This window comes from Bos mutus, chromosome 25 (genome assembly GCF_027580195.1).
Source record: "Bos mutus isolate GX-2022 chromosome 25, NWIPB_WYAK_1.1, whole genome shotgun sequence".
NCBI classification, from domain to species: Eukaryota; Metazoa; Chordata; class Mammalia; order Artiodactyla; family Bovidae; genus Bos; species Bos mutus.
The window spans coordinates 40242896-40270507 of NC_091641.1; the positions used below are offsets into that span (position 1 = coordinate 40242896).

Consider the following 27612-nt stretch of genomic DNA (forward strand, 5'->3'; position numbering starts at 1 on the left):
CTTACTGTGCCAGCGTTTTCAAACCGAATGCCAGCACAGTGTGTGTTCAGCAGGATTGAGGGCAAAGGGAAGCGGTCGCCTCCCCCTCCCCCAGGAGGAGCCCCGGTGAAATGAGCTGCATCTTGAGAAGGTGAAAGTTGAGTTCTCTGTCACCGGGCTGTTCTGCCCCAGGCTAAGCTAGCAGCTGCAAGTCCGGTCGCCAGCAGGAAGTGGCGCTCCAGTGCCCACGCTCTGCGGGGTGCACCCCGCAGAGCGCAAACCCCTGGCTCCGTGACTTACGTGCAGTCCAATCTGCCCAGACGTCCTGTTCCCCGGAGCCCGAGGCTCCGCCCTGGAGGAGCGGCCCGGGCCCCGGGGGCGGGGCGGACTGCAAGATCACACCCCGGCGCCGCGACCTGCCCATTCTCGGCCAAGATGGCGCTGGCGTCGGGAGTGCGCTTTGCCCCGCGCGCCCTGCTCCGTCCGTGTGCGTGACCGGCGCGGGGCGCGGGGCCGCGGGGTAGTGGGGGCTCCGGGCGCGCGGGATAAACAATCTCTCGCCTACCTCCGCAGGGGCGCTGCTCCGGGGCACGACACTTGGGCGCACGGAGCCGGCGGCCGGCGGCGGCGGGGATGGCGCGCGGCGCTTCGGAAGCCAGCGGGTGCTGGTGGAGCCGGACGCGGCCTCAGGTAAGCGCCCCCGAGCGCCCGGCATCCCCGCGGTGGGGAACGGGGCGCAGCCGGCAGCAGAGCGGGCTCCGCGGGGCCCCCGGCTCCGGACCCAGACCTAGAATCCGGACCGAGATAAAACCTGATTTTGAAGTATGTTTCTGTTGAGTTCAAAGCTAAGGGTCATCACCAGTCGAGTTGTTTCACCACGACCGCTACCGCCACCACGAGCCCCCCGCCCCAGTTCATTATGAAGATAAACATGTTTCTGTTGTTAAAGTTTGGGGTATGTGCTATTAACTTGGGAAGTGAAAATAATTGGAAGCATCTTGGAATAACATTTTTAACTTTTTGTTAATACTCCCAGGTGGCACAGAACCCAGCAGATATTTTTTAATTACAGCCAGGATCCACAAGTAAAATCACTCCTACCCACCCCCATCAGAACACCTCTTAAAAGTCTCCAAGGTGGGTAAAAAAAGAGGTAGAAAGAGCACTTTTGAAAGAAAAAGCTGTGCTTTCTCCACCAGAGAGCCCTTCAGAGCTAGGTCCTGAGCGGGCCTGGGGGCAGAGACAGATAGATTTTAAGACAAGCTGTCTAGTGGCCTCCCACCTCCGAGCCTCCTAAATAAACAATGCCGGCTTATCCTGGTAGGAGGTTGAGTTTGACTGAAAGCCAGGCATGGTTCTCATTCTCATGGTTCTCATTGCCACCCAGGTGGCCTTCAGGCATCTTGAGACTTGGAGGAATTAATGGAGTAAAAGTGCTTTATAAAATGTTTTCATTTAAGTGCCAAAGTGCTATCATGTTGATGTATGGCAGAAACCAACACAATATTGTAAAGCAATTATCCCCCCATTAAAAATAATATTTTTTTAAAAAGTTGATTTTGGATTCTGTTCAACATTCAAGAAACATTTATTTTGTACCCACCCCATGCCAGGGGTGTGATTATTTAACTGGTGATATCGAAGTCCATCTGTTCCCCTTTGGCCTCTACCTTTCCCCCAAGCTCTTAGATACTGTCTCACTAAACAGCAAAGATCCAGAGTCAGCTTCAGAAACTTACCTACGAACCACGTTTGGGGAGCTCACTTCTGAAAATTCGGATTGATTCTTCTGCGTAGGATGACATTTCTGAAGCCCCTAGGGTCTGCCCTTGGGCCAGGCGCTGGGTACAGACGGCCTCAGCCGGGCCAGCAGCCGCGCTGTCCACAGGGGCAGGCCCTTCACTCCCGCTTTTCCTGCTGTTGGCAGAATGTATGTTTAAATGGAGAGTTTTAAGAACATCCGGCCCCTGATATTCTTACCCTTGATCCTTAAACAAGTGTGAACCAGAAGCGCCCACTGGAGTTCCTCCTCACACATCTAGTTCTTAGAGTTGCTCACTTACAATAAGGCCGTCTGCTCCCATGAGGATGTCAGACTTGGTATCTGGGAGAAAATTGGACTGATATCATCGTGAGCTCTTCATTTGTTTTGAACATTGATTTATTTGGAGTGGAGGCCTTGTTTGTGAGGGAAAAAAAACGTGTCATGTAGGTTGTCTAAAAGTAAAATGCATTTAACCCCCCCAAAAAAGATCAACAAAAATGTGTATGTGAGTGCTCCCAGCAGCATGACTCTCAATAGCCAAAAGGTGGAACTAACTCAAGTGTCCACTGGCCGGTGAATGGATAAGCAGAACCTGCTGTACACAGGTCATGGAAAGTTATTTGACCTTGAGAAGGAATGAACCACTGACACCTGCTACTTTGTGGATGAACCTTGAAAACATTCAGTGAAAGCAGACAGACACAAAAGGTCACATATTTTCTATGATTCCGCTTCCATAAAATGTCCACAGTTGGCAAGTCCATAGGAACAAGAAGGAGATCAGGGATTAGTGATCCCTGGGTCAGGAAGATCCGTGGAGGAGGGCATGGCAACCCATTCCAGTATTCTTGCCTGGAGAATTCTATGGACAAAGGAGCCTGGTGGACTTTGGTCCGTAGGGTCTCAAAGAGTCCGACTTGCCTGAAGTGACTTAGTACACACACAGGGGCTGGGATGGGAGGAATGGTAACTGCCAATGTGTACAGGGTTCCCTTTATTATAAGATACGTGAATCTCACCTCAATTTAAAAAACCCAACGGCTGTGTGTCTTCCCATGGCCTTCGCATAGGTGACTGGGGGCACCCATCTTGTGCTGGCAACAAGCTTTGTCCTCTTTGTTTTCAAACTAGGGGTAGCCGTGATGAAGTTGAGGAATCCCCCCGTAAATGCCCTCAGCCTGGAGCTGCTGACGGAGCTGGTCATCAGCCTGGAGAAGCTGGAGAATGACAAGACCTTCCGTGGCATCATCCTGACTTCCGTGAGTGCTCCTTAGCTTCCCCCAAGGCCCCGAGCTCAGAAAGCCCTCCACACACATCACAGGCTGGAGAAAACCCAGGCAGCCCAAGTGCGGGTGCGATTGCAGGCCTTCAGGGGTCATAGTCCTGGGTGTGACTCGAGGGACCTGGGCTGGGGGCAGCCGGTTCGCCCGCAGGCGGCTGATGCCTCTGTCCCCGGCCGCCTCCCAGGCCCACGCAGATGTGGGGCCAAGCCCTGGGGCAGGCCTCGGTGCTCCATACCCGGGCCTGGATGTAGGTGAGAGCGGGTTCCTTTGGGCAGGGGTGACCTTGAAACCACGCGACTTCACGAAGTCTGGACCCTGTGCGGACTTGGTTTTCAGCAGCTTCCTGGCGCCCAGGCTGGCCCCCGAGACTGTGCTTGTTCCAAGAGCAATGCTCCCCATCCCTCTCCAGGCAGGTCCTAGAGCTGAGGTCTCAGAGGGCAGGCTTTTTCCTTCTGAATTCTCCTTGGACCGAAAAGTCTTAGTTGCAGGTTTACAACAGTAGGCAGACAACACCGCACCAGACAAAATGCAGCATAAATCATATGACTGACAAGGACTATGAGAAAGTGAAAACCTCCTGGCAGAAGACTTTATGCCTTGTAGGATCGAAGAGAACAAGCTGGAGAGCCAGTTTTCATTTCCTTGCCCACAGTGAATGGCAAGGATTAGTAGATAATTATCTGTGGAAGTCAAATGGCTTGTTGACAGATTTTCTTGGTGTTGGTTTCTTTTTTTTTTTTTAATTTTATTCTGTTTTTTAACTTTACAATATTGTATTGGTTTTGCCATATATCGAAATGAATCCACAGGTATACATATGTTCCCCATCCTGAACTCTCCTCCCTCCTCCCTCCCCATAGCATTCCTCTGGGTCTTGGTGTTGGTTTCTACCTGGAAGGAGGTGTTAACTTCCTATGTGACAAAAAGTATTGGCAATTGCACAAACCACTCCTTTTCTGCTTAACATTCAGAAAACTAAGATCGTGGCATCCGGTCCCATCACTCATGGCAAATAGATGGGGAAAAAATGGTAACAGTGAGAAACTTTATTTTGGGGGACTCCAAAATCACTGCAGATGGTGACTGCAGCCATGAAATTAAAAGACACTTGCTCCTTGGAAGAAAAGCTATGACCAACCTAGACAGCATATTAAAAAGCAGAGACATCACTTTGACAACAAAAGTCCATCTAGTCCTTATCAGGTATAATCTTGACCAGGGAATCTAGCCTCATTTAGAGTTTTGCTTCTATGAGATGTAAAATCTCAGCCCCAAGTCCTCTTTCTAAAAAAGTACGATAAAAGTCTCCTTTCTCTCCAGATAGCTGCATGGGCATGTAAAACAAGGAAGGCATATTTTGAGTTTGTACATATGTTTATAATTCTTCCCTCACAGTTTTTTTCCATCCCCCCAACTTATATAAAGGCCAAGGAGTGTTAGAGTACAGTTTAAGTTTTTCCCTTTTCAGCCCATCTGCTTTTTTAGATTTCCAGTTTTTAAGGATACGGTCCCGAGGTGTTTCTTTTGGCTTAGAAGAGGATCCTCCCATGTTGAGAAACCTTCGGCCGAGAGCACTCCTAGAAATGAAATCTCGGGTCCCAGAGGCATTTCACCAGGAGGCTTTTGTCAGGAGGGGCTCAAGGGTCCTCCAAATGCCCTTCTCACCTTCTGGAGTGAGAGTCCTCTGCTCTCCCGTCGATTCCTAGCCAGCCATCTCTGGTCCCTCACGCGAGGGGTTCCCTGGAGGAGCCCTCCCAGCCAGTGCCAGTGTGCCGCCAGGGCTCTCCGGAGGGGGATCTGCTGTCTCTGATGCTCACGTCTTATGATGTATGTAACAGTGTCCCTGATGTGGGGGTGATGTGAGATTGTGCATCTGAAAAGGAAGAAGAACCAGAGATCAAATTGCCAACATCCACTGGATCATGGAAAAAGCAAGAGAGTTCCAGAAAAACATCTATTTCTGCTTTATTGACTATGCCAAAGCCTTTGACTGTGTGCCTCACAATAAACTGTGGAAAATTCTGAAAGAGATGGGTATACCAGACCACCTGACCTGCCTCTTGAGAAACCTATATGCAGGTCAGGAAGCAACAGTTAGAACTGGACATGGAACAACAGACCAGTTCCAAATAGGAAAAGGAGTACGTCAAGGCTGTATATTGTCACCCTGCTTATTTAACTTATACGCAGAGTACATCATGAGAAATGCTGGACTGGAAGAAGCACAAGCTGGAATCAAGATTGCCGGGAGAAATATCAATAACCTCAGATATGCAGATGACACCACCCTTATGGCAGAAAGTGAAGAGGAACTAAAAAGCCTCTTGATGAAAGTGAAAGTGGAGAGTGAAAAAGTTGGCTTAAAGCTCAACATTCAGAAAACGAAGATCATGGCATCTCATCCCATCACTTCATGGGAAATAGATGGGGAAACAGTGGAAAGTGTCAGACTTTATTTTTGGGGGCTCCAAAATCACTGCAGATGGTGACTGCAGCCATGAAATTAAAAGACGCTTACTCCTTGGAAGGAAAGTTATGACCAACCTAGATAGCATATTCAAAAGCAGAGAAATTACTTTGCCAACAAAGGTCCATCTAGTCAAGGCTATGGTTTTTCCAGTGGTCATGCATGGATGTGAGAGTTGGACTGTGAAGAAAGCTGAACGCCGAAGAATTGATGCTTTTGAACTGTGGTGTTGGAGAAGACTCTTGAGAGTCCCTTGGACTGCAAGGAGATCCAACCAATCCATTCTGAAGGAGATCAGTCCTGGGTGTTCATTGGAAGGACTGATGCTAAAGCTGAAAGTCCAGTTCTTTGGCCACCTCAAGTGAAGAGTTGACTCACTGGAAAAGATTCAGATGCTGGGAGGGATTGGGGGCAGGAGGAGAACGGGATGACAGAGGATGAGATTGCTGGATGGCATCACTGACTCGATGGACATGAGTCTGAGTGAACTCCGGGAGTTGGTGATGGACGGGGAGGCCTGGCGTGCTGCAGTTCATGGGGTCGCCAAGAGTCGGACACGACTGAGCGACTAAACTGAACTGAAAGCCTAGGAAGTGGGCTGCTTGGAAGTGCCCAGCCCAGTAGGTAGTCACAGTGTCTGGGCTGCTGGGGCCTGGAGGGAAGGAGATCCTGGAGGAACTGGAACTGGGCGCAGTGGGAAATGTCACGGGGCCAGGACCTGAGGGCCTCGAGCTGGGAGTGTTCCCACGGGGTTTTTGGACGTAGAGTAAGGGGAGAGACTGGACAGCGGAAGCACCCCAAGCCCCCTCCCCATCTGTTTGGTGATCGCGATAAAACTGGGGACAGCCTGATGGTCCCATCTGAGATAGGCAACAGTGAGTTTGGACAGTGTTTCCCATGGAATTTAACACAGCCAATGAACCCAGTTAGCTTTGGATCTCTCTGGGGACGTCAGTTTCGAAGTTAGCTGGACGTCAAAAGAACTATAATTTCAATTTGATATTTGGAAAGTTCACCCAAAATCTCACAATGTTTTAGAATAGATAGATAGAATCGTAGGTTGATAGAATCGAGGTCACTGTGAAACAATTATTTCTTGATCTAAGGTGGAAAACAAAAAGATTGCAAAGGTCATTACAGATCACATAAAGGCACAGAAGCTCACACAACCTGATGTCAAAAGCGGCATTCCACGAAAATTTGTTCTCTTATGAGAGACAGAAATCAAATCACGCCTTGCATCAGCCTGCTCTGAATAAAACCCACTTACCCAGTTAAATTGATTTCAACCTTGGAAAGTCCTGACCACATAAAAACTCTCTTCTCCGTGTTTCTCTTCAGCAGACCTTCTGCAACTTTCATTAGCCATACTTTGTCCCTTGCCCTTTCCATTGAGAAATAACCAGCTTTAGGACAGAATCATTCTTTTTCCTTTAACAAACAAAACGTATTTATGCTCCTCATACACCCTTATGAAAACACACACCCAGCTTTCCTTAAGCTGCCATGAAGGGCCTTCTGCACTGGCATTCTGTAGGTTGGCAGAGGCCATCTCAAAGTAGCACCAAACAGCTTCTTTTCTAAGACAGAAGTAAGGTCAGCTTACACCTGTTTAGCCATCCGTGTTCTGATTGTTTCATCTTATTTGAAATGGTCCTTGAACCCAGTGAATTCCTTTCATTTTACTTCGTTTTAGTTTTTAAGGTACCAACATTGGGAGGGACTGCTTGAGATGGATGTTTTCAACACAAAACTATTCCTCTAGAGTTTTACCAAAAAGCTCTAATCCCATTTACGCTTACTTAAAAATTTAATCATGTTGGGTTGCTTCCCTGGTGACAAATTTTACAACAGGAACAGTATGCACTTCCTTTCAGTAACCCTAGGTACAGTGAAAGTATTGTACTTAACGTGTGTGACTCTAAAGTACAGGTCTGTGTTACTTAAACCCACAGGCCTAAGCCAGCACTAATACCAGAAGTTAATTAAATATTGACTATTTTCCCAGATCACAGGAGCCCAAAATGTATTCTGATGAGCCTCTTCTATGCTTCTGAGAATATATAAGGGCTCAATTGCCTTTAAGCTAATTGAAGACAGCCCATTTACAAGTTAATTTTTACATAAAGACAGAGCCAGAGGCCTCGTAGTTTTCCCGCTTGAATTTAAAATGCCCTCCCCCGACGCTTTTTCCCTTCATTCTGAGGGACTACAGATGAATCAGGTAGTTCCTGAGCGCGCAGTCAGCGCAGTTCCATTGCAGAGGCAGAGAAGGGAGAAACGAAAGCTCCTTTCTTTTCTGTTCTTTAAAATCCCACCAAGTAACCCAGGGTTGGAGTCTTAAGCAGTGTTCAAGACATACAGTACAAGGGCTGCCTTTGTATTTCAAGGCCTAAGTCCTCCACCGCGCCCACATAAGCAGGGCAGCTGGACAGACAGAACGACGTAAGACGAAGATACCAATGACAAAAGCTCGTGGATACGGCAAGTTTTCCAGATAAAAAAGGATGGGAGTGCAGGTGTGAGGATCAAGGGAGAGGTAAAACGGGAGGGGCAGAAAAGACTGAAAAAGAGAAAGAACAGGAAAAATCAGTGGGCCTTCCAGGCGCTACCCGACATGCGGACTGAACCTCTCACTTGTGACTCTCCTGGCAGGGATGGCCCACGAGGCCAGGGTCTGCATGGGTGAGGCTGGCCTCTCTGGCCTCTGCTGGCCGCAGGTCGAGGTGCACCATGGGCGGCGAGAGGTCTCACCAGCCAAGAGGAGTGAGGCTGTGGCTGCCTGGTGTGCACTCTCGAAAGGAGAGGACAGAGAGGAGAAGCAGAGAAATGGCAGGAGCGGGGAAAGGACGAGGAGGCGGGGACAGTGTTGCCTAGATGAGGGACCTGAGCCCCCGGGGTCAGGAAGGCAGGCTTCAGGTGGCCACTTGCTGCCCACTGGGAAGCTGCGTTCAGGGTCCCAGAGGTGCCCAGAGCCCCTCCGCAGAAGGGGATGAGCCACACACTGGGGGCCATAAATCTGATACCGACCAGGGTTCTTGGCCTTGCTCATCCAATAGAAATTGACTAGAGGCCCGACAAGAAATTCAGGCAAGGCTTTATTGGGGCCCCTGCTACAGCGGGGTCAGGGGAGGGAGCGAGAACAGACAGCAGTTTCCCTTGCTCGCTCGCTCCTGACCTCAACCCCCTGCAAAAGAATCACTGAGCTCAGAAGTCGCAGAAACAGGCCAGCCCCCATGCCTTCTGTCTGGCAGAAGTTGCCCCGGCTGGCATCGATGCAGTTGCTTTGCTCGCATCCAGAATAAAATTCTTTGCCTTTGCTTTCCTCCAGTGCCAGGACTGTGGGCCGCACCGTCGGCCCGTCCACTTCGGTGCTGAGAAAGTGTGTTGAATTTGGGGGATGGTGGGGAGGAGGAGCCAGGGGCTTGCGGTGGGAGGAGGTTAAGAAGGAAGGCTGGAAAGCTGGACGGCCGTCCTGCCACATCGTTGGAGCAGGGCGGCTCACCACCCCCAAGATTCCGGCCGGTGAGACAGTAGGACACCCATACCGATGGCCCAGCTTCCCATCCCCAGGGGTGCTTTTTAGAGGCAAGAGTGGTACGCGTTCCACACAAGGCCAGCCTGCAGGTGCTGTGTACACACGGGCACCGTGTGTATGAGAAGCTCAGGGCGCGTTTACGCGTGCCCTGCGTTTGGCTTCAGTCACTTTGTATGAGGATGTAGGGGATGTTGAGTGTGGCCGCCCCTCCTCACGGACACTGGGGGGCGGGGGTGGCTGTCATCTGCAGTGGCGACTGCGATCAGCAACCTCACAGCAGCCTCGGATGCCGGACATGCTCCAGCGAGGGCTTGCGGGAAACCCAGGCACAGGTTCCCCGTGTGACAGCCGGGGGTCCCCTCCTGCCCCGGCCTGCATTCTTCTCTGAGTGCCCAGAACCTGGTGTCCACACTGGGAGCACTGGTCCCCTTCTGTCTTGGTCTGCACCCCCACCCCAGCCTTCGGTCTCATGAGTGATGGCCTATGGCGGAGGGGAGGGGTGTCTTCTTGACCGCTTGCCGCTCCCTCCTCCTCTGCGGGTCTGTGGTTTGCTGGCCCTTTGGGGTTAGCCAAGAACACGTGTCCTCTCTGATGTCAGGAGCCTCCCCGGCCTCTTGACTCCTTTGCCTGGGCCATGTGCACAGGTACACAGGGCCCGCATTTTATGTCCCTGGGGAGCGCCTGGCCCTGCTGCCTGCCCATCCCGTTTGAAGCTGGAAGGGGAAGAATATGGCAGGATGCAGAGGGGACAGGCCAGGGGGTCCCAGCTGAGTTCCAGGAGCCCCCAGCTCAGGGGGCTTGGGCGAGGCATCCTGCTGGTGAGCGTGACTTCAGCTCCTCTGGCCCTCGAGTGCCTGTGCACCCCCGGGGCGGACTCTGACGGCACCCCCGCCCCCCCAGGACTGCCCCAGGGTCTTCTGCGCCGGCCTGGACCTGACGGAGATATGTGGGAGAAACCCGGCCCACTGCGCTGAGTACTGGAAGGCCATGCAGGAGCTGTGGCTGCGGATGTACCTGTCCAGCCTGGTGCTGGTTGCCGCCATCAACGTGCGTGTTCCTCCTGGGGGCCACCTGGGTTGCTGACTATGGGCCAGCCCTTGGGGTAGGTGAACGTGGCCCTCCATTAGAAAGCCCTCAGGGAGGAAGGGGGCAGTCAGGGAGGTCTGCAGAGGTCGTCAGCTTGCCGTTACAGACTAGGTGAGAAGAGGGGGCCACATGCTGGGGGTGAGTGTGGGGACGGGAGCCAGGGCCCATGGTCACCTCTGGGGAGCATCGCTTTGGCCTAACCTAAGGCAAGGGTGGGGCAGAGGCCAGGGGCCTGAGCCGGCTGGAGAGGAGGAGGGCCAGGCTTGGGAAGACTCGTGGGGCTGGGCGGCCGGCCACCTCCGTGTGGACAATGGGTGCGAGAGGTGAGGACAGTGGTGGCCCCGGGCCATCTGGAGCAGGAGTGAGGTGACAGCCTAGGCTCCTTGCGCGTTGGCGTCTGAGGGACCAGACAAGAGCAGAGAGGAGAAGCCACTCGCAGCCCCGACATGAGCCTGAGGGAAGAGGGGTGTGCGGGCTGATGGGCGAGCAAGTCCCACTGCGCACACCCCCAGATGGGGTTGGTGCAGCACGGGGAGGGGGCTGGAGGCACCCGGGTGCGTGCGCGAGGCCAGCTCTCCGGAGCCCAGCGGTCTGGCTTTCCCTGCAGGGAGCCTGCCCCGCGGGGGGCTGTATCATCGCCCTCTCCTGTGACTGCCGGGTCCTGGCTGACAACCCCAAGTACCGCATAGGGTTGAACGAGACCCTGCTGGGCATCATCGCCCCCTTCTGGTAAGGCTGGGGGCCAGGCCCACCGCCCCCACCCCCTGGCCATGAGCCCCAAGCCCCAACTCCGAGTTGGTGTCTGTTTCCAGGCTCAAAGACACATACGTGAACACCATCGGGCACCGCGCCTCGGAGCAGGCCCTGCAGCTGGGGTCGCTCTTCCCCCCGGCAGAGGCCCTCCAGGTGGGCCTGGTGGACCAGGTGGTGCCAGAGGACCAGGTGCAGAGCACGGCGCTCTCGGAGATGGCCCGGTGGCTGGCCGTTCCAGGTGAGGGGTGGGTGGGGATGCCAGTGGGCCAGCAGAGCCCCCTCCCCTCTCAGCCTGAGGCTCCTCGTAAGACCAGGAGTTCTCAAGCCATACACAGATGAGCCGCTCACAGTAGCAGACTGACTTCATGTCCTGAGGCTGGTGTAACAAGTGACAAGACGGAGAATTGAGGGGTGAGGGTGCTTAGGTGCTTAAAACAAGGGAAATGCGTTCTCGCACAGTCTGGAGGCCAGAGTCTAAAATCAGGGTGTGAGCAGGGCCTTGCTCCCTGCAGAGGCCCTGGGGAGGCACCTTCCTGCCTCTTTCATCTTCAGGGGCTCCAGAGACTCCTGGGCTGAGGCTGCATCACTCCAGCCCCTGTCTGTGTCTTCACACACCTTCTCTACATGTTTCTATATCTCAGACCTCCCGTTCCTTCTAAGGACACCCGTCCCTGGATTTAGGCAATGGTTATTGGGGTTTAGTCACTAAGTCGTGCCCAACTCTCTGCAACTCCACAGACCATAGCCCACCCAGCTCCTCTGTCCACGGGATTTCCCAGTCAAGAATACTGGAGTGGGTTGCCATTTCCTTCTCTAGGGGATCTTCCTAGGTCTCCTAGGGATCAAACCTGGATCTCCTACATGGCAGGCGGTGTCCTGCATTGTGGGCAGATTCTTTACCAACTGAGCCACCAGGGAAGCCCTCCCTGGATTTAGGGCCCATCCTAAATCCAAGATGATCTCATCTTAGTTACCTCTGCAAAAATCTTTTTCCTAATCAGGCTACTTAAACATACCTTTCCGGGGTCCACTATTCAACCTACTACACAGACAACTGGAAACAGCTCTTAGGTTCTACATCTGGCAATAGGAGTGCTTATGTCAACGACAGTAGAAACCAGGGGTCAGCAGACTGTCTGTAAATGGCCAGGGAGATGTCCGGCTTTGCTGGTCACACGGTCACTGCCATAACCACAGCACCGGAGTGAGGGCTGCGGGTGTGTGAACTAGGAAGTATATCTAGTGTTACTGGAGCAACAAGCCACTGAATTCTGAATTTCAGGTGATTTTTACATGTCACAAAATACTAGCCTTTAAAATGTTTTTCCCACCGTATGTAAAAATGCAACCACCATTCTTAGCTCTTAAGCTGTGGGGGACCAGGTTTGCTGATGCCCAAATACTGCACAGCCAGCCATTAAAGACGTGGTAAAGAATAGTTAGCGACATAGATGATATTCCTGATGATATAGCTGAGGGAAAATAACGGGCTGACAAGGCAGTTTTCACAGTATCATCCTGTGCGTTTTTAAAAGCAGTTGGCAGACAGCAGGGGACGGGTGGTTTTCCTTTTCTTCCCTTTGCTCACTTGAGTTTTCCGCCGGAGTTTCGGCTGGAACCGTCTGGGGCAGCTCAGCAATACCGCTCCCCGGCACAGAGCCCGGGTCCTCACAGGTGGGCCCCATCTTCTTCAGATCACGCGCGCCAGCTGACCAAGAACATGATGCGAAAGGCCACCGCCGACCGCCTGCTGAGGCAGCGCGACGCCGACACCCAGAACTTTGTCAGCTTCGTCTGCAGAGACTCCATCCAGAAGTCGCTGCAGGCGTACTTGGAGAAGCTCCGACAGAGGAAAGGCTGAGGGCAGCGCTGCCCGCCAGGGTTTTGGCCAAACCCATCCTTGTGGGCACCGTGGCTCTAGAGGACTCAAGTCCGGTCTTTGCCCATTTAAAATTACTTCCAGCTCTTTGTTTTGCCCATCTCCCTAGAAGGCCCTGATCCTCACAGCCATAGTCCCAAGACCTGCTGCCACTCCCAAGTGCCCTTTGTGCCTGGTGGGTGGGCAGGGGCACAGCTGGCAAGCAGTGTCTAGACTTGGGATAAGAAACTGGAAGGTGGGCCCCTCCTGGACCTTGGCAACGTCACCATTGAGCATGCGTGCTGTCTTTTCCCAGAGCAGAATAAAGCCCTCGAGTTTCTCGTTCCTGGCTGGTGGGACGCCCGATTGCTAGAGGCATAAGGCCAGGGAGTTGGTGGGTTCTGATGAGCCCCACAAGAGAAGGGAATGGGAAAAGACCTTGGGCCACCGTGTTTGGATGGAAAACCTGCACAAATTTCCGAGAAACTGGGTAACTTGGAGAGAAAGAAGGGAGGCACTTTACATTGCAAGTGTCCTAAATGTTATTTCAGAAAGATCTAGCAAGAAAAGGTTGTCCAAACTCTTTGGAAACAAAGGTTTTACTCTCCAGTATAATTCAGGCCAATTAAATCTTGCCAAAGGTGAGATGCTTCAAAAACCAGCAACCTCATCGGGTCCCTGTCAATTTACCCCAGTTCTGCTTGTCCCCCACCCTTGGGATGGGCTTACCCCAAGTGCAGGCTTCCCTGGCGAGCCTCTGCCCCGTGCAAGGCTCCTGAGGAGGAAGCTACCAGGAAGGCACTTTTGAAGGGGCTGTACCACAGTGAGTTGTTGGGGTTCTGTGGGCGGGACCCTAACCCAGCCTGCCTGCTCACCAGTGAGGGGGGTCTCCCCAAGTCCCAGGGCCGCCAACCGGCTGGGGGCAGGGGGACAGCCTTCCTGAGCCCCCCGCCAGCTGCAGTGCTGGGTGGGCCAGGACCCTCGTACCCACGAGCGCTGCTAGAGGCCTGCAGACCTGGGAACCGAGGCTGGAGGAGGGTCACTGAGGATCGGGAGGCTGACCGTGCACATCCACACGACGTGTGTGTGAGAGCACTTACCCATGTGCGCTCAGTTCAGGTGCTTGGAAGCACTTAGTTCACACAAAGAGCAAGAAGCTTCTGGTAGTGGGCACAGGCACTGTCTTCCGGAGCCAGCCACGTCTGGAAGTGGTCGGTTCCCAGCAGAAAAATGCGTGGGCAGGCCAGGCTGTCCTTGTCCCCTAGGTGGGCTGGGAGGAGGGATCCACTGGGTGGCAGGACCAAGGTCTGTGTCCCAGAAGGGCTGAGCCCTAAGAAGGGACCTGGAGGAGTCAGAGCGCACACGTGTGTGGAGCCCTGGCTGAGTGTGTGCTGTTTATCGAGCTCAGCTGCGTGCCCAGCATGCTGGAAGATGTTTCTCATAACCTTATGAGGTAGGTGGTGGCAGCCCATTTCATAGATGGGGAAATGGGCTCCGAGTGGTCCCATCACTTGTCCAGGTCCAGCTGCCCCTGCCCTGCAGCCTCGCTGGGGGTTGGCTGGCCACGCTGGAGGAGTCTGTGGGGCTTGCTCCTTGTGGCCAGAGTCTGCAGGCAGTCTGCCCCAGCCAGGCCCCAGGGCTGTCAGTGGGACTTGAGGGTCACCTCCACAGGAAAATGGTCACTGATGGCCAGGGCCTGGAGGGAGAAGGGGCCAAGCCTGAGACCCTACTGAGCAGCCAGTCCCACAAGCACCACCCTGGAAAACTGCCCCCCACCCAGGAAGGGGCCCACTGGGTGTCCAAACAAACCGCTGCATCTGGGGGGAGGTGTTGGCATCTACGCCAGCTGTGGCCTGTGGGTGGGCTGGGAGCACAGTCTCAGGACCCCACTCCAGGGACGAAAGAGCTTCCTGCACTGCCACCGCAGGTTTGTTCCATTCGGCCAGACCTGAACCTCTAAGGGCCTTTTCTAGAAACGCTAGTGCAAGGCAAGTGCCTGGTGCCCTGAGGTTGGGATCCCGGTCCAGCACTTGCCTGAGTCTGGTCCAGGCCGAATTCCTCCTGGAAGTCGTGCACGGTGGCTGACTGATGCTTCAGGCTCTTGCGCAGGCGGGAGCCACAGACCACGATGCGGTCGTAGGCGCAGTCCGAGTTGCCCACCGTTGTGTCAGCGCTGTCCGGAATGAGCCACTTGAAGACCTCGCTGCTGCGCAGGCGGATGGCCGGCCAGTCCTGCTCCCGCACGTATTTGCAGTCGGCGTTGAAGTCGCCCAGAAACAGGATGTCCTGCGGGGCACGGCGGGCAGGTCTGAGGCTCTGTGGCCAACCCAGGAGCACGACTCCCTCCCGGGTGGGGTCGTGGGGGCGGGGCGGGGCCTTGCGGACGCGGGGCGCTTACGTCGGTGCCCCACTTGTCGATCACGTCCAGGTACACGTCGTAGAGCGCATCGATCTCGGCCACAGCGTGGTGCGGCGCCGCGTGCAGCGGAATCAACACCAACTCCGTGGCGGCTGCAGGAGAGACTGGGTGTCAGGAGCCGGCGGCGGGGCGGGGCGGTGCCGGCGGCGGGGGCGGGGCCTCACCGGAGCCGGGTGCCGAGAACTTGACCACAAACGGCTCCCGGCTGAAGGCGTCCTCAGCGTCCGGGTACTGATACGTGTCCACGACCGACACCGTGTCCTTCCTGGGGGCAGGGGGTAAAGGACGGGTGGGCGACGTGAGCAGGATCCCTGCTCCGTGCGCCCCACGGCCCCTCCCCTCACCTGTAGACGAACAGGTACATTTCCTTATACTGGTCCCGACCCAGGGGCTCACTGCTCACGAAGTTGTACTCGTGCCTGGACACGCTGCGGAGATACGGGCCGGGCCTGGGGTCAAGGCATCGCTCCGAGACCTGGGGTCCGGGCCGGGACTTCCCACGCTGGGCCCTGCCCGCCGCACCTGTTGATCTGCTCCATGAGCGCGGACACGGCGCTCAGGTCGGGATCTCGCACCTCCTGCACGAGCATGACATCATAACCAGCCAGGATCTGGGGGAGGAGCCAGCAGGTGCAGGGTCAGGCGAGCCGCAGATCAGCCCGAGGAGCCCAGCCGCGACCCCGCCCCGGGCCCCCAGCCTCACTTGCGCAATGACGCCGCCGCAGCCTGGGTCCGACACTTTGCTGTCTCCGAAGCTCTGGATGTTGAAAGCTCCGATGCGCAGCGCCTGGGCTCTGGAAGCCCCCAGCGCCCACAGCATGGCCAGTAAGGTCAGGGGCCCGCCCATGGGCTGTCTTAGAGGGACAGACACGGCCGGGTGTGAGCGCGGACCTGGAGTGGGACACACCAGCCCACTCTTCATCTTGGCCCTAGGGAGCCGGGCCAGGCAGGCTCTGCTGCCCACCGTCCGCCCCCTGCTGCTTCCCAGGTCTCCCCAGGGTGCTGCTGGGCTCACAGCCTTCTCCACTCTCCTCTTCCATGGGGAAACTGAGGCCCAAATATTGAGAGTCCATTCCCATCCAGCCCCCGCTCAGCACTCCCACATTGCACTCACCTGAGGGGTGTGGATAGGCTCAGGATCTGTGTCCCAGTAGAGGTCTGAGGTCCAGGCTGGGGGTGTGTCTGTGGCATGAGACAGACTGCAAGGGCTGGTACAACAGCAGCGCTGGTGCCCTGGCTCCAGGGGTATTTGTAGCCCTGGCCCAGGGAGGGGCCAGACTGCACTGCATCCCGCCCCCTCCATGAAGCTGGTGGCTGTACTCCCGGTTCTCACCTCTCCTACAGAGGACCGCCCCCCACACACAGGGGGAGGTGGGACAGGGAGGCAGGACGCCCACCCTGAGACTGATCTGGGGCCCCCACACCTATCAGAACAGGGGTTTAGATGGCTCTGCCAGCCCAAGAGCTGCATCAGGACTGGAAAAGAGGGCCAGCCATGCCCACAGTCCAGGGCTTGTTCTTGTCCCCACCCCCGAGAAACTAGGTCACTCAGAATCTCCCTCAAGCTGCATCCCCGCAGGGAATCTAAGGGCACCCAATCAGGAAAGACCAGCCCTGTTTACAGCCCAGCATCTTCTGCTGCTTCTCCACATCATCACTTCAGGGACAAAGCCGAGACTCCTGGCTCTCCCGGCCTCATTCCCCAGCACCAGGGTCGGAAGCTGGCAAGCAGCATCCCCACCCACCCACTTCGACGGGCCACAGGAAGCGGGGTCACAGCTCCAGCTGAGCAGGGTAGAGGCAGAGGCTGCCTGTCCACATGCCAATGACACCTACACATCGCCAAGGTGCTGCCAGCCCCATGGGAGCCCTGGGTGGACTGGCCAGTCACCAGAGCCTCAAGGGTGGCCTGGGCAGGCGGGGACTTCCCCAGGGGGGAACTGCCAGACACCAGCCCCTGAGGCTGCTAATGCCACAACATCACAAGCGGTGGATTTTCACATTTTATTGTAAAGCAACCAAAAACTCTATTTACACTCCTGCATCGCCTCTCAAAGTCTGAGTTCTAAGCCCCTCTTGCCTGTACTCAGCCAGGCAAGTACAGGCAGGGAACCCAAGGTCCTCAGCTCCTGCCCCAGACCGGCCTGCCAGCCCCTGCAGGTGCCCGTGCTTAGACGATGACCGTCTGCACCTCAAGCTGGCCCTCCGGGGAGGCGATAACTAGCTCGCCAGCATGCTCCAGGATCTCAATGTCCTCCGACGAAACCATGGTCACAGTGGCCTGCTCAGCGCCACTGGTGCCCGAGCGGGCCGTAAGCACAGTGCCCTCGCTGATGGCCGAGGCCAGCGTCATGGCCACCTGCTCCGTCAGGCTCTCGGGGGTGGCGATGGTGATGGTGTCGGCTGCAGCCGCCTCTGGGCCCAGCCGCGCCTCCTGGTCCATGGTCACGTTCTGCACGATGATCTGGTGCCCAGCACTGGCCTGGTGCACTATCTGCTGCACCACCTTCATGATGTGACTGTCCACCTGTGGGCGGCCCACAGCTCAGCCCGAGTCCAATGAGCATGCCAGGCCGCCCCTCTGCCCGTCCCCCAGTCCCTCACCTCCGTCTGGGTGCCCTCGATGATCTCCGTGGCTTCGCTGGTCTCTGCATCATCTGCAGTGGCCTGGATGGGGGTCAGAGGTCAGCCCTGCCCACCCCAGGCCTCATCCCAGCCCGGCAGGCCCCTGCCCACCTCTATGATGTACTCCTGCGTGTCGGCTACCACGGACGAGAACTCAACCAACACGGTGTGTGGGTCCTCGGTCAGGACGGCGGCAGCCGCAGTGGGGCTCTCTTCAGACACCAGCAGCTCCTCCACCTCCAACAGGCAGCCCCCTGTGGCGGGGAGCTCAGTCAGTGCTGGTTGTGGGCACCCCCTGCACCCTGCCTGCCAGCTCCCCACCCTACCTTTGGTCCGCAGGTGCCGGTTGAGTGTGCCGTGCTCGGCGAAGCCGCGGCCACACTTGTAGCACTTGAAGGGCTTCTCGCCCGTGTGGTGCCGCACGTGCCGCACCAGCGAGCCCTTCTCCCGGAAGCCGCGGCTGCAGAACGGGCACACATGCGGCTTCTCCTCTAGGTGCGTCCGGAAGTGCACCTGCTGGGCGTTCTGCAGAGACCGGCCCCCATCAGGGCCGGCCTGTCCTCGGCTCAGGCCCAGGCCAGGGCGAGGGGGCAGGGAACCGGGGACAGAGCGGGCTCAGGGAGCAGGCAGCCACGGGAGGGGTCCAGGGCCCACCTTGGTCTTGTAGCACTTGCCGCACTCAGGACAGGGGTAGGGCCGCTCGTCCGAGTGGACGCGCCGGTGGCCGCGGACGTGGGCGATGGTCTTGTAGAGCTTCCCGCAGTCGCCGCAGCGGAAGCGGCGCTCGTGCACGTGCACCTCCTGGTGCTTCTTGAGCAGGTAGGCCTTGGGGAAGGCCTTGCCACACTGCGGGCACGTGAAGGGCCTCGGCCCTGCGGCCATGCTCCACGTCAGGCTGGGACCACCACCCGAGGGCCCCACCCTAGCCACTGGCCACCCGGCCTGCCTGCCGCCCGCAGCTGTCCAGGACAGTCACCCCGCCACCCACCTGCATGGCCTCTTTTGTGGGCCTCCAGGGTGGCCGCCGTTGGGAAGGTCTCACTGCACTGAGGGCACGGGTGGGTCCTGGGCACAGACGAGGCCTCACCGGCCACCTGCTGGGGGACCACAGCACCCCTCCAGCACCCATGGCTGCACCCCATCAGTAGGGCCGGGGCCACACTGAGGCACCCCCACCCTGGGAGGCGGTAGGCAGTTCAGGGGACGAGTCGCTGCACACGGTGAGGAGCTTCCCACTGCCAGGGACGGCCAGGGACCCAGCAGCAGCCGGGCTAGCGTGTGACTTGGCACCCCAGGTCCAGCCCCACTAGAAGGAGCCCACGGTGGGGCAGGGACCTACCGTCTCCGCCTGCTCCACCTCCAGCAGCGGCAGTTCCGGGGCAGCGTCTCCTGGCGACTGGGGACTGGACACGGTGGGGGTGGCTGGCCCCAGGGCCCCCTCCTCCCCGGGGGCCCGCTCGAGGACAATGCCAGAGTTCTGCATGGCTTGGTGCAAAAGGTTCTCACGGCCACCCTCGCTGGAGCAGGGAAGCTCCTGGGGGCTGGTGGGCTGCAGGGGAGGCAGAAGGAGGGGGCTGGCCAGGCGGTCCAGCACTCGGCACCGCCTGCCAGCTCCACGGCGGGCCACCCCAGAGCCCCGTGCACACCTGGCGCCTTCACTTGGGAAGGCTCCCCGCACCTGCCCTGGCCCCCAGCCCACTCCCCCTCACCCCTCCCTGCCACGACCTTGGTCTCTCATCTCCCTTCCCCTGCAACCAGACTGAGTGCCAGGAAGGCAGGCCCAGGTCAGTCCCATTCCCAGCGGAGCCGGTGCCTAGAACAGGGCCCAGACTGAGCAGACAAGGGCCACCCCTGACCTGCCCCCACCTCCGGGGCGAGGGCCTTCATGCCCAGGGGAAGCTCCTGCATCTGGACGTGGACTTCATGGATGACGGTGCCCTTGGCATCTGTCACCAGGTGAATCACCGGCGACGTCTCCATGGGCTCACCTGCCGACGACGGGGTGACAGGCCCCACAGTGGAGGCACCGGACCCTTTAAGGCAGAACCAAGAGAGCCTGTGAGGACACATGGAGCAGGGTGGTACCGAGCAACCAGGGCTAGCCGCGGAGCCCCCTGGCTGACCTGCAGGCACGTCCTCTTTGCCGACGACCACGTCTTTGCTCATGCTGAAGCGGATTTTCTCTGTACACGGGGTGAGAGACTTCAGGTGCCGGGTCAGTGCCCCCGACTCCCGGAAGCTCTTCCCACACTTGGCACACTTATAGGGGCGCTCGTCTGCGGAGAGAGCGGTGTCAGCCCCGGCCTCACACCTCCAGGAGTCAGGGGCGACAAAGCCCAGGAGCCGAGCCCCCGGGGCCAGCGGCAGCGAGCTGAGGCCGGCTCACCTGTGTGCCTCCGGTGGTGCCGGATGAGTGAGCCTTTGGTCCGGAAAGAGGCCCCACACAGTTTGCACTCGTGGTCCTTGCGGCTGCTGTGCGTGACCATGTGGGCCTTGAGGATGCTGCCCTGTGCAGGAGGGGCGGCGAGGCTCAGGCACCGCCCAGCGAGGGACGAGCCGGAGGCCCGGCTCCCCACCAGCACCCACGGCCCCGGGGCCTCACCGTCTTGAAGGTCTTGTGGCAGAGCATGCACACGTAGCGGCCGTCCTTGTTCACCAGCAGTTTGACCTGGGCCTGCTCGCCCTCCGCAGCGAGCCTGGGCCCCCGCTCACTGGAGCTGCCTGGGCCCTCGGCCATCTCGCTGTCCCCCGGCTCTGCCTCTGAGGCCACGATGACCTCTTTGATGTGTCCGCCTCCTGAGGAGAGGGAGAGTGGCCTGAGCCCCGGGATCCACCGGCCCTGCCGCCCTCAGATGGAGCCTGAGGACCCTGCTGGGGTCAGGGGGATCATCTCGACTGACCCCAGCCCAGCACGCGTCACCTGCTCGGCCAGAAGGGATGGCGGGAAGGGATGCTCCGAATCCACGGGGTAGCCCAGAGGAACTCCAGGCCTCTGGAACACAGTTAACCAGGATGTGAACACAGATGCCCTGCCCCCAGCCAAGAGGCACGCAGGACAAGACATGCACAGGTTCCCTGCTGTCCCCAAGGGTGGCCGAGCGCCAGCGCAGAGGCAGTGGACAGGCCAGCCTGCCTCCCTGGCTCCTGCTAACATGAAGAGGAAACACCCCTGAGACTGCCCACCAGCATGGGTTTCAAGGCAGGCAGGCCAGGGACCCGCCTGGAGAGCGATCGCTCTGGACACGCCTGGGACAGTCAGGGCGAGGAAGCTGGGCTTTTGCAGCTCCGTGGGTGTTGAAGAAATGTGACAATGTGCAAAACTAAGCTGTAAACACACTTCACCATTTCTGCTCAGGAAGATGACGTGTGGAAAACGGCTATGAAGCCGCTTCTTAGAAACCATCTCACTCAGGCCGGCGTCGTGTTTTGACAAGCCATTCTTCCAAAACAGAACAGAAGCTCCGTGACTCAGAAACAATTAGGGCATCTGGCACTCCTGCGGGGCTGACAGCCTCCCTCCACCCCAGAAGCCGGGCTCAGACCTGAGTCTGAGTGTCACACAGCAGACGGAAGGGCTGGAGAAAGGGGATCGTGGTTGCCCTGGAGCCAGAGATGAAAAGCAAGTTTGGTCCCAGGGAAGAGGCAGGGGGCCTGGAGTGGGTATCTGGAAGCTGTGTGGTCCCCGTGAACCCGCCAGCCCCGCGAGGGCTGGGAACCATCCTGGGATGATGCCAGCAGCTGGTGGCTCAGGACTCTGGCCTGGGCTCCAGATCACTGAGCCAGGGGGACATCTGGGCCACCCAGGACGTCTGCAGAAGGGAAACTCCTGGGGGCAAGAGAGGCAGGGGGTGCCCAGAGAGGAGCCCCTGGAGCATAGGGTGGGCCAGCTGGAGGCTGGGTGGCAAGCAGGGCCTCCAGGGTGCCAGCCTGGAGGTGCTACCTGAATCTAGGGCACGCGTTTCCCCACATGATACCCTCCCACCCAGAAACCAAATGCCACATCAGGGCTAGAGCCCAGCCCTGCCCCACATGTCCACACTCCTGTCCTGGAGGAGTGGCAGGCAACTGTCCTCATCCACAGGAATGTTGGGGGAAACGCAGCATGGAGACAGGCACAGGTCCCACGGCCTCCCCGGGGAGAGGGAGGCTGCCTGCTCCGAGGTCCCCGTCCCCCAGGCCACCTCCACCCCTCTTCCTGCCCCAGCTGGTCCCCAGGGCTTCCCAAGGCCAAGTTCTCCCTGTCACCCAAACCTTCCTGTCCAGCTATCGACTCGCGTACTGCCACAGCCCCTGCCCATTCCCTTCCCCACCTCCAGTGGCATCAGGCCAACCCAGCCTCTCTGCTGCCACGCTCACACCCAGCCACCGGGCCCCTCAGGCTGCCCTTTGAATGGCCCAGCAGCACGCTCCCTGTCCCCTGTAAAGGAGCATGTGACCCTATCCAGACCTCCCAATGCCCCCTCCCCTCCTGCACATCAATGAGATACTTCGGCTTTAAAAAAGCCATCAAAGAGCCTTACTTGGCATTGCACGCTCTTAAAAGCCAAAGCCGTGTGGGAATCAGGGTGGGAATTGCTGGAGGGAGGAAGCGCTAGGGAGGTGACAGCCAGGGTCAGGCAGCAGGTTGGGGCTGAGCTGGGGCGCCCACACGCACCCCAGCCTGACCCTCCAGAGCTGACGGTGGGTGGGGAGCAGGCACTGGGGCCGGGGTGGGGGCTGGCAGAAAAGTGGGGAAGATTCTGGAAGGACCAGGGCAGAGAGTCTGGGGACACAGCAGGGGAGAGCAGCCAGCTCGTGGTCTGTGCACAAAGCGAAGCTGCCCCAAGGCCCAGCAGTCCCCCAGGGCTGCCAGGCTCTGGCTCCCCTTTCCGGGCAGGGCGGGGCCTGGTGCCCAATGCTCGCTCCTCCGGCAGGCCCTGCCCTGGGAAGGCGCGCACAGGGCCCCAGCTCCTCCTCAGCCAGGCCCCGCTCCCGGGACAGCAGACGGGCATGGGCAGCAGAGGTCCCAGCCCTGCCCACGGACGACTATTGGGTCAGTGCTGAGAAAGCTGCGCATGGACAGCCACAGTGGGGCCAGACCGGCTTACCAACTATGTCAGGCGAGTGGTTAATGTCTCCTGCAAGCGCAGCCGCCTCCACCACGATGTGGGCCACAGTGATGGGCTCCTCTGAGCCGGCTGCTCCTGGTGCCACCTGCTATGGGGCGGGGGGATGGAGGAGACCCATCTTCAGGGCTCTAGGGATCAGGTGTGGGTTCACCCGGGGGCTCACATCTCCCCTGCAGAGCACTGCTCCCAGTCTGCTCCCAGCCTGAACCCCTCACCCCGGGCTCAGAGGTCAGCCCCATCACTCCAATGCCTCTGGCCAACGAGGGCCCCACACGAAGCCCTGAGCAGCCCGGGGAGCACTCCAGGATGAAGTGACCAGAAGCTCCAGCAGAGCCTCTACAGAGAGGAAGGGAGGACCTCCACCCACCAGCCCAGCCAGGGGGTCAGGAGAAAGGGCCCCCAGGGGAAAGGAGCTGGGGACCCTCCCAAAGAAGACGACACCCCTGGGAGGGGCAGGAAAGACCACAGGGCAGAGCAAAACAACTCTGGGCCCCATCCTCGGGCCCCCCTGGGGTGACTGGAGGCACCGACTTCTCTCGGAGCATCCTCGCCCACTCCTGTAGGCTTAGGATGTCAAGAGTGCCCAGCCCACGAGGGTGCCATGGGCCTCGTAAGACTGTGTGCACAGCTCCGGTACACACGGCGTGCAACAAAGGTGGCCGTTTTTACAACAGAGCCACGCTTCATTTGTGGGATCCCCAGAAACCACATGTATAGGCCAGGAGGGCAGACAGAAGGACAAAAGCCATCGTGACGTCCCTGAGTCAGGATGGGCCTCAAGGAAGGAGAGACCCCAGGCCCCAAAGTGCAGGCTCCACACAGAGGCTGCTGAGCAGGCCAGCATCCCGGCCCGACCAGGGGAGCCCAGAGCACCCCCCACCCAGGACCAGATGCCACCCTCTGCCCTCCCCTTGTCACAGGGACCCAGCTGCATAGGTGTGTCCTGCCACGCCACCACCTCCTCCTCCTGCTCTCAGATGAGGGGTGGGAATGTGTATGCACACCTGTGTGCGATGGTGGGGGGCGGGGGGGGTGGTGCTCACCTCCCGACCCAGCAGCGCAGCCGCCGGGGTGGCGGGCAGGGCCTCCTGAGGCGCCCGCTGGCAGGCCTTCTGGAGCTTGTGCTGAACGAAGTCCTCCAGGGCAGTGAACTCTGCCTGGCAGCGGCCGCATCTGTGCACGTCGTCCTCATCTGCAAGGAGCCCACAGTCAGGGGGACTGGGGGGGGCTCCGGTCCTAGGCACACCCACCCAGGGGTGGCATTAGAACCAGGGGCCTGCCCCAGAGAGAGCCACATATGGGAGGAGGCAGCCCTGACCATCCACTTGGGCACAGGATCCAAAGCCCCTACTTCAGAGAGGAGGGCAGAGAGGCAGCTGGGAAGCAGGGGGATTCAGCCATGCTGGTTTGGGAACGGGGGAGGATCCGGGGTTCACATGTGCCCTCGGGCACCTCAGCAGCCGTGTCTGGGTCTGTTTCGTCATCTGTAAAATGTGCCGACTTGGTTTGTGTGCAGCTCCAGCTGAGAGGCCAGCACCCGGCAAACACTGGAGAGGTGAGGCGCCCTGACCCATGCCCGCTCTTTTCTCACTCTGACCTGACGCTTCACTGGTTCCAAGAGGGCAACACCTCCCTACCCTGGTGAAGACGCCTGGGGGGTACTTCCCAGAGGGGCTCCACATTCCAGGGCCAGGGGCCATTGCCCCTGAGCCCCTCACCATCGAGGCTGACCAGCCAGTCCCTGCAGGAGGACTTCTGGCTTCCTGAGTTCCCTACAGTGTGCCAGGCACCTCCCTGGGGATATCACCCAATCCGACCAGCACCCTGAAGAAATGGAAATGACTATGCCCACTCCGGAAAAACAACCTGAGATCAAGGCTACTCTGCTGGTGAGTGTTAGGGCCAGAACCTAAACTTGATGGTCTACCCCAGATACCCAGCTGTTTGCACCCGGGATGGGAGATGTTCCTTCTGCTTTTGTAAGAGTCTGTCCATTCCCACCACCTCATGTGCAATCCCACTTCAAGGTCAAACCCAGGCTGGAGCACCTAAGGAGCCCAGCTGATGCCTGCTGGATTAATGAACAAAGGGCCAAACCACAGCCGAGACTCGCCCACAGAAGGCCGCCTGGCAAGGGCGGTAACCCCCAGATGGCCCACAGTCACCCGCCAAGCACTCAGGTGCCTCCACCCTCCGAATCCTCCCAGCCCACTCACCGAGTCTGACTCGGCACCAGCGTGTTGACATTAAAGGAATCCCCACCGCAGAGGGGAACACTCCCAGCCCTGTAACCCTGAGAGGAAGCCCTGGGCAAGCCCAGCAGGGCACAGCAACCTCCAAAGAGACCCCACGGTGGTTGGTACTGCCCCTACGCAAGCTGGAATAAGAAGGAGCAAGGAAAGATGTACCGAGAATACAAACCCCGTGGGAACAAAGACCACCATCCCAGTATCACCAGCCAACCCCTGCCTGCCTGGCCCAGTCTAGAGTCTCCTGGGACAGGCTCAGAGGGCAGAGATCAGAATTCTGGCTCAGCGCCCCTGTGAATGTAGCCCTCATGGGTCCCCAGAACTGCTCTCAGAGATGCACATGCATGCTCTCCTTTGAGTCTCATGACCATCCTACCAGAAGACAGAGCCCCAGAAGTTAAGGGAGTGTGTTGAGGGGTCACACAATCCTGGCATCCAAATAATACGTGGTATTAAATAACTGGGTGACCTGGTCACTTTCACATCTTTAAACCTCAATTTTCCTCATCCACGAAATGGGAATAACAATAATGGCCTCTAGGGCTGGCTTGAGAATGAAAAAGGCTGAGGCAGGATGAGTGCTCCATACATTATCGTCAACACCGGTGTCTCCATTCTGTAAGCGGAAATGGAGGCTCAGAGAGGTATGTGGTCACCTGCGCAGGATCAAACAGCTAGAACGTGGCAGGTCTGGGGCTGGGCGGCCTGCACCTTTGCAGCACTGGGCTCTGCCACCTCCCTGTGGGTGCGGGAGAGACTGGAGGCCCCGCCCTCCCGGAGCCTCAGCCACACCCCGGCCAGGGCCCTGGTGGCCTGTCAGGTGAGGTGGGAGGGGACGCAGAGGAGGGCCGGGCCCTGTCTAGACGCGGAGACAGCGGGGCCGGCAGGCGGTGGAGCCTATTGCCAAAGTCTCCACTGACAGCCCGTGTGACTCGGACACCAGTGAGTATCCACGGTGGGCGCCGGAGCCCACGGCGGTGGTGATCGGCGCACCGCAGGGTGAGGCCCCTCCAGGGCCTGAGGAAACCAGAGGGCTCGTGGAAATCTCTGAGGCGTCCCGCGGAGACCCACGAGGTCTGCAAGGAAGCTGGCCCGGGAGGGTGTGTCGCGCCCGCAGCTCAGGCCGTCAGGGCCTCCACCAGCCAGGCTGAGCCGCCCCCACCCCGGCCGCGCCCGGCCCCGTGCGGCCCAGTTACCTTCCTCGCTGAAGGGCGCCGGGAGGCCGAGAAAGCCACCAGGGGCCAAGGCCGCCGCCGCCGCCGCGACCCCGCCCTCGCCCGCTTCCCGCCCGGCTTCGGCCCGGGCTTCTGCCGTATGCGCGGCCGTCACCCGCACTGCCATCGCGCCCTCCATGTCGCAACGCGCCGCAGGAAGATGGCGGATTTACGACCGTGTCGTCATAACAACGGGCCGCGCCAAGGCGAGAGAGCGAGAAGACGAGAGGAGGACGACGGGGCGGGGCCAGGGCGGGTTTGACGGGCAGGCGGAGGGGCGCCGTGCGAGGGTGTGGCCTGGAGGCTCAGAGGCGGGACCAAGCGCTGAGACAGAACATCCGGCGGAACTGCCGGGAGAGGTGTGATTACGGTGCAGAGGACTGACAGGCGGAGGGGCGGATCCAAAAGACGGGAGGGGCGGGGCCACGCCTGAGAATTGACATGCTGGGGCTGCGGTGCGCGAGCGGCGTTTAGGCGCTCGAGCCTGAGGAGACCGCCAGGTCTCTTGGGGGCGCCTCCTGCTTGGCCCTGAGCGCGTTCCGCTGCCGGGGTTCGAGCTCTAGAGGGCCGCTGCCGGGACACTGCCCCAGATCGGACCGGTAGAGTGGTGCTCGCTGCCCGCCTCTGACCCCCTCGGATGTCAGAGCCTCCCTTACTGGTTGACTCAGTCCAAGAACAAAACCCGAATTGGGGATCGCTTCACTAACTCTTTCATTCTTTTGCATAGTTTTCAAGTTGTGATAAATACACATAAAATTTACCGTGCGTGACAGTGCCTTCACAACGCTATGCAACTATCACCAACATGTAGTTCCAGAACGTTGTCTTTATTTCAAAATAAAATCTGTACCCACTGGCAGTCACCCCCCTCCCCCATTGTCCCCTCCCTCAGCCCCTAGCAAACCTCTTTCTCTGTGGATTTGCATTTTCTGGACATTTCGTATAATCGGAATTTTACATATGGTAGTCTAGTCAAGGCTATGGTTTTTCCAGTGGTCATGTATGGATGTGAGAGTTGGACTGTGAAGAAAGCTGAGCGCCAAAGAATTGATGCTTTTGAACTATGGTGTTGGAGAAGACTCTTGAGAGTCCCTTGGTCTGCAAGGAGATCCAACCAGTCCATTCTAAAGGAGATCAGGCCTGGGTGTTCCTTGGAAGGAATGATGCTAAAGCTGAAACTCCAGTACTTTGGCCACCTCATGCGAAGGGTTGACTCATTGGAAAAGACTCTGATGCTGGGAGGGATTGGGAGCAGGAGAAAAAGGGGA

The 27612-nt window shown here is 58.2% G+C and overlaps 3 protein-coding genes across 7 annotated transcripts; 1 reads left to right on the plus strand and 2 right to left on the minus strand.

The window, feature by feature from the left end:
- The first annotated feature begins 400 nt into the window (after positions 1–400).
- ECI1 (enoyl-CoA delta isomerase 1) lies at positions 401–13074 on the plus strand. Its single transcript, XM_070362348.1, has 7 exons — positions 401–466; positions 553–669; positions 2876–3003; positions 9933–10079; positions 10726–10847; positions 10931–11109; positions 12566–13074. The coding sequence occupies exons 1-7, from the start codon at positions 415–417 to the stop codon at positions 12730–12732; spliced, it is 912 nt and encodes a 303-aa protein (XP_070218449.1). The 5' UTR covers positions 401–414; the 3' UTR covers positions 12733–13074.
- Positions 13075–13822: 748 nt separating this feature from the next.
- DNASE1L2 (deoxyribonuclease 1 like 2) lies at positions 13823–16818 on the minus strand. Its single transcript, XM_070362350.1, is given in 6 exon segments — positions 13823–14425; positions 14764–15015; positions 15128–15413; positions 15493–15576; positions 15671–15759; positions 15852–16818. Coding segments are annotated over 6 exon segments (984 nt in total). The 5' UTR covers positions 16071–16818; the 3' UTR covers positions 13823–14371.
- Positions 16819–17138: 320 nt separating this feature from the next.
- On the minus strand, positions 17139–26768 carry E4F1 (E4F transcription factor 1). 5 transcript variants are annotated; one of them, XM_070362342.1, is made up of 15 exons: positions 26327–26768; positions 23925–24073; positions 22861–22966; positions 20694–20765; positions 20376–20569; positions 20160–20280; positions 19897–20049; positions 19640–19806; positions 19113–19322; positions 18762–18870; positions 18428–18645; positions 18100–18298; positions 17885–18027; positions 17753–17815; positions 17139–17675 (listed from the first exon to the last, which is right to left on the minus strand). In XM_070362342.1, the coding sequence occupies exons 1-15, from the start codon at positions 26481–26483 to the stop codon at positions 17319–17321; spliced, it is 2418 nt and encodes an 805-aa protein (XP_070218443.1). In that variant the 5' UTR covers positions 26484–26768; the 3' UTR covers positions 17139–17318. The 5 variants fall into 5 exon arrangements, with proteins under 5 accessions (XP_070218443.1, XP_070218442.1, XP_070218440.1 ...); XM_070362341.1 differs by having other exon boundaries at positions 18762–18867; positions 22861–22969; positions 26327–26767; XM_070362339.1 differs by having other exon boundaries at positions 22861–22969; positions 26327–26767.
- Positions 26769–27612: the final 844 nt, after the last annotated feature.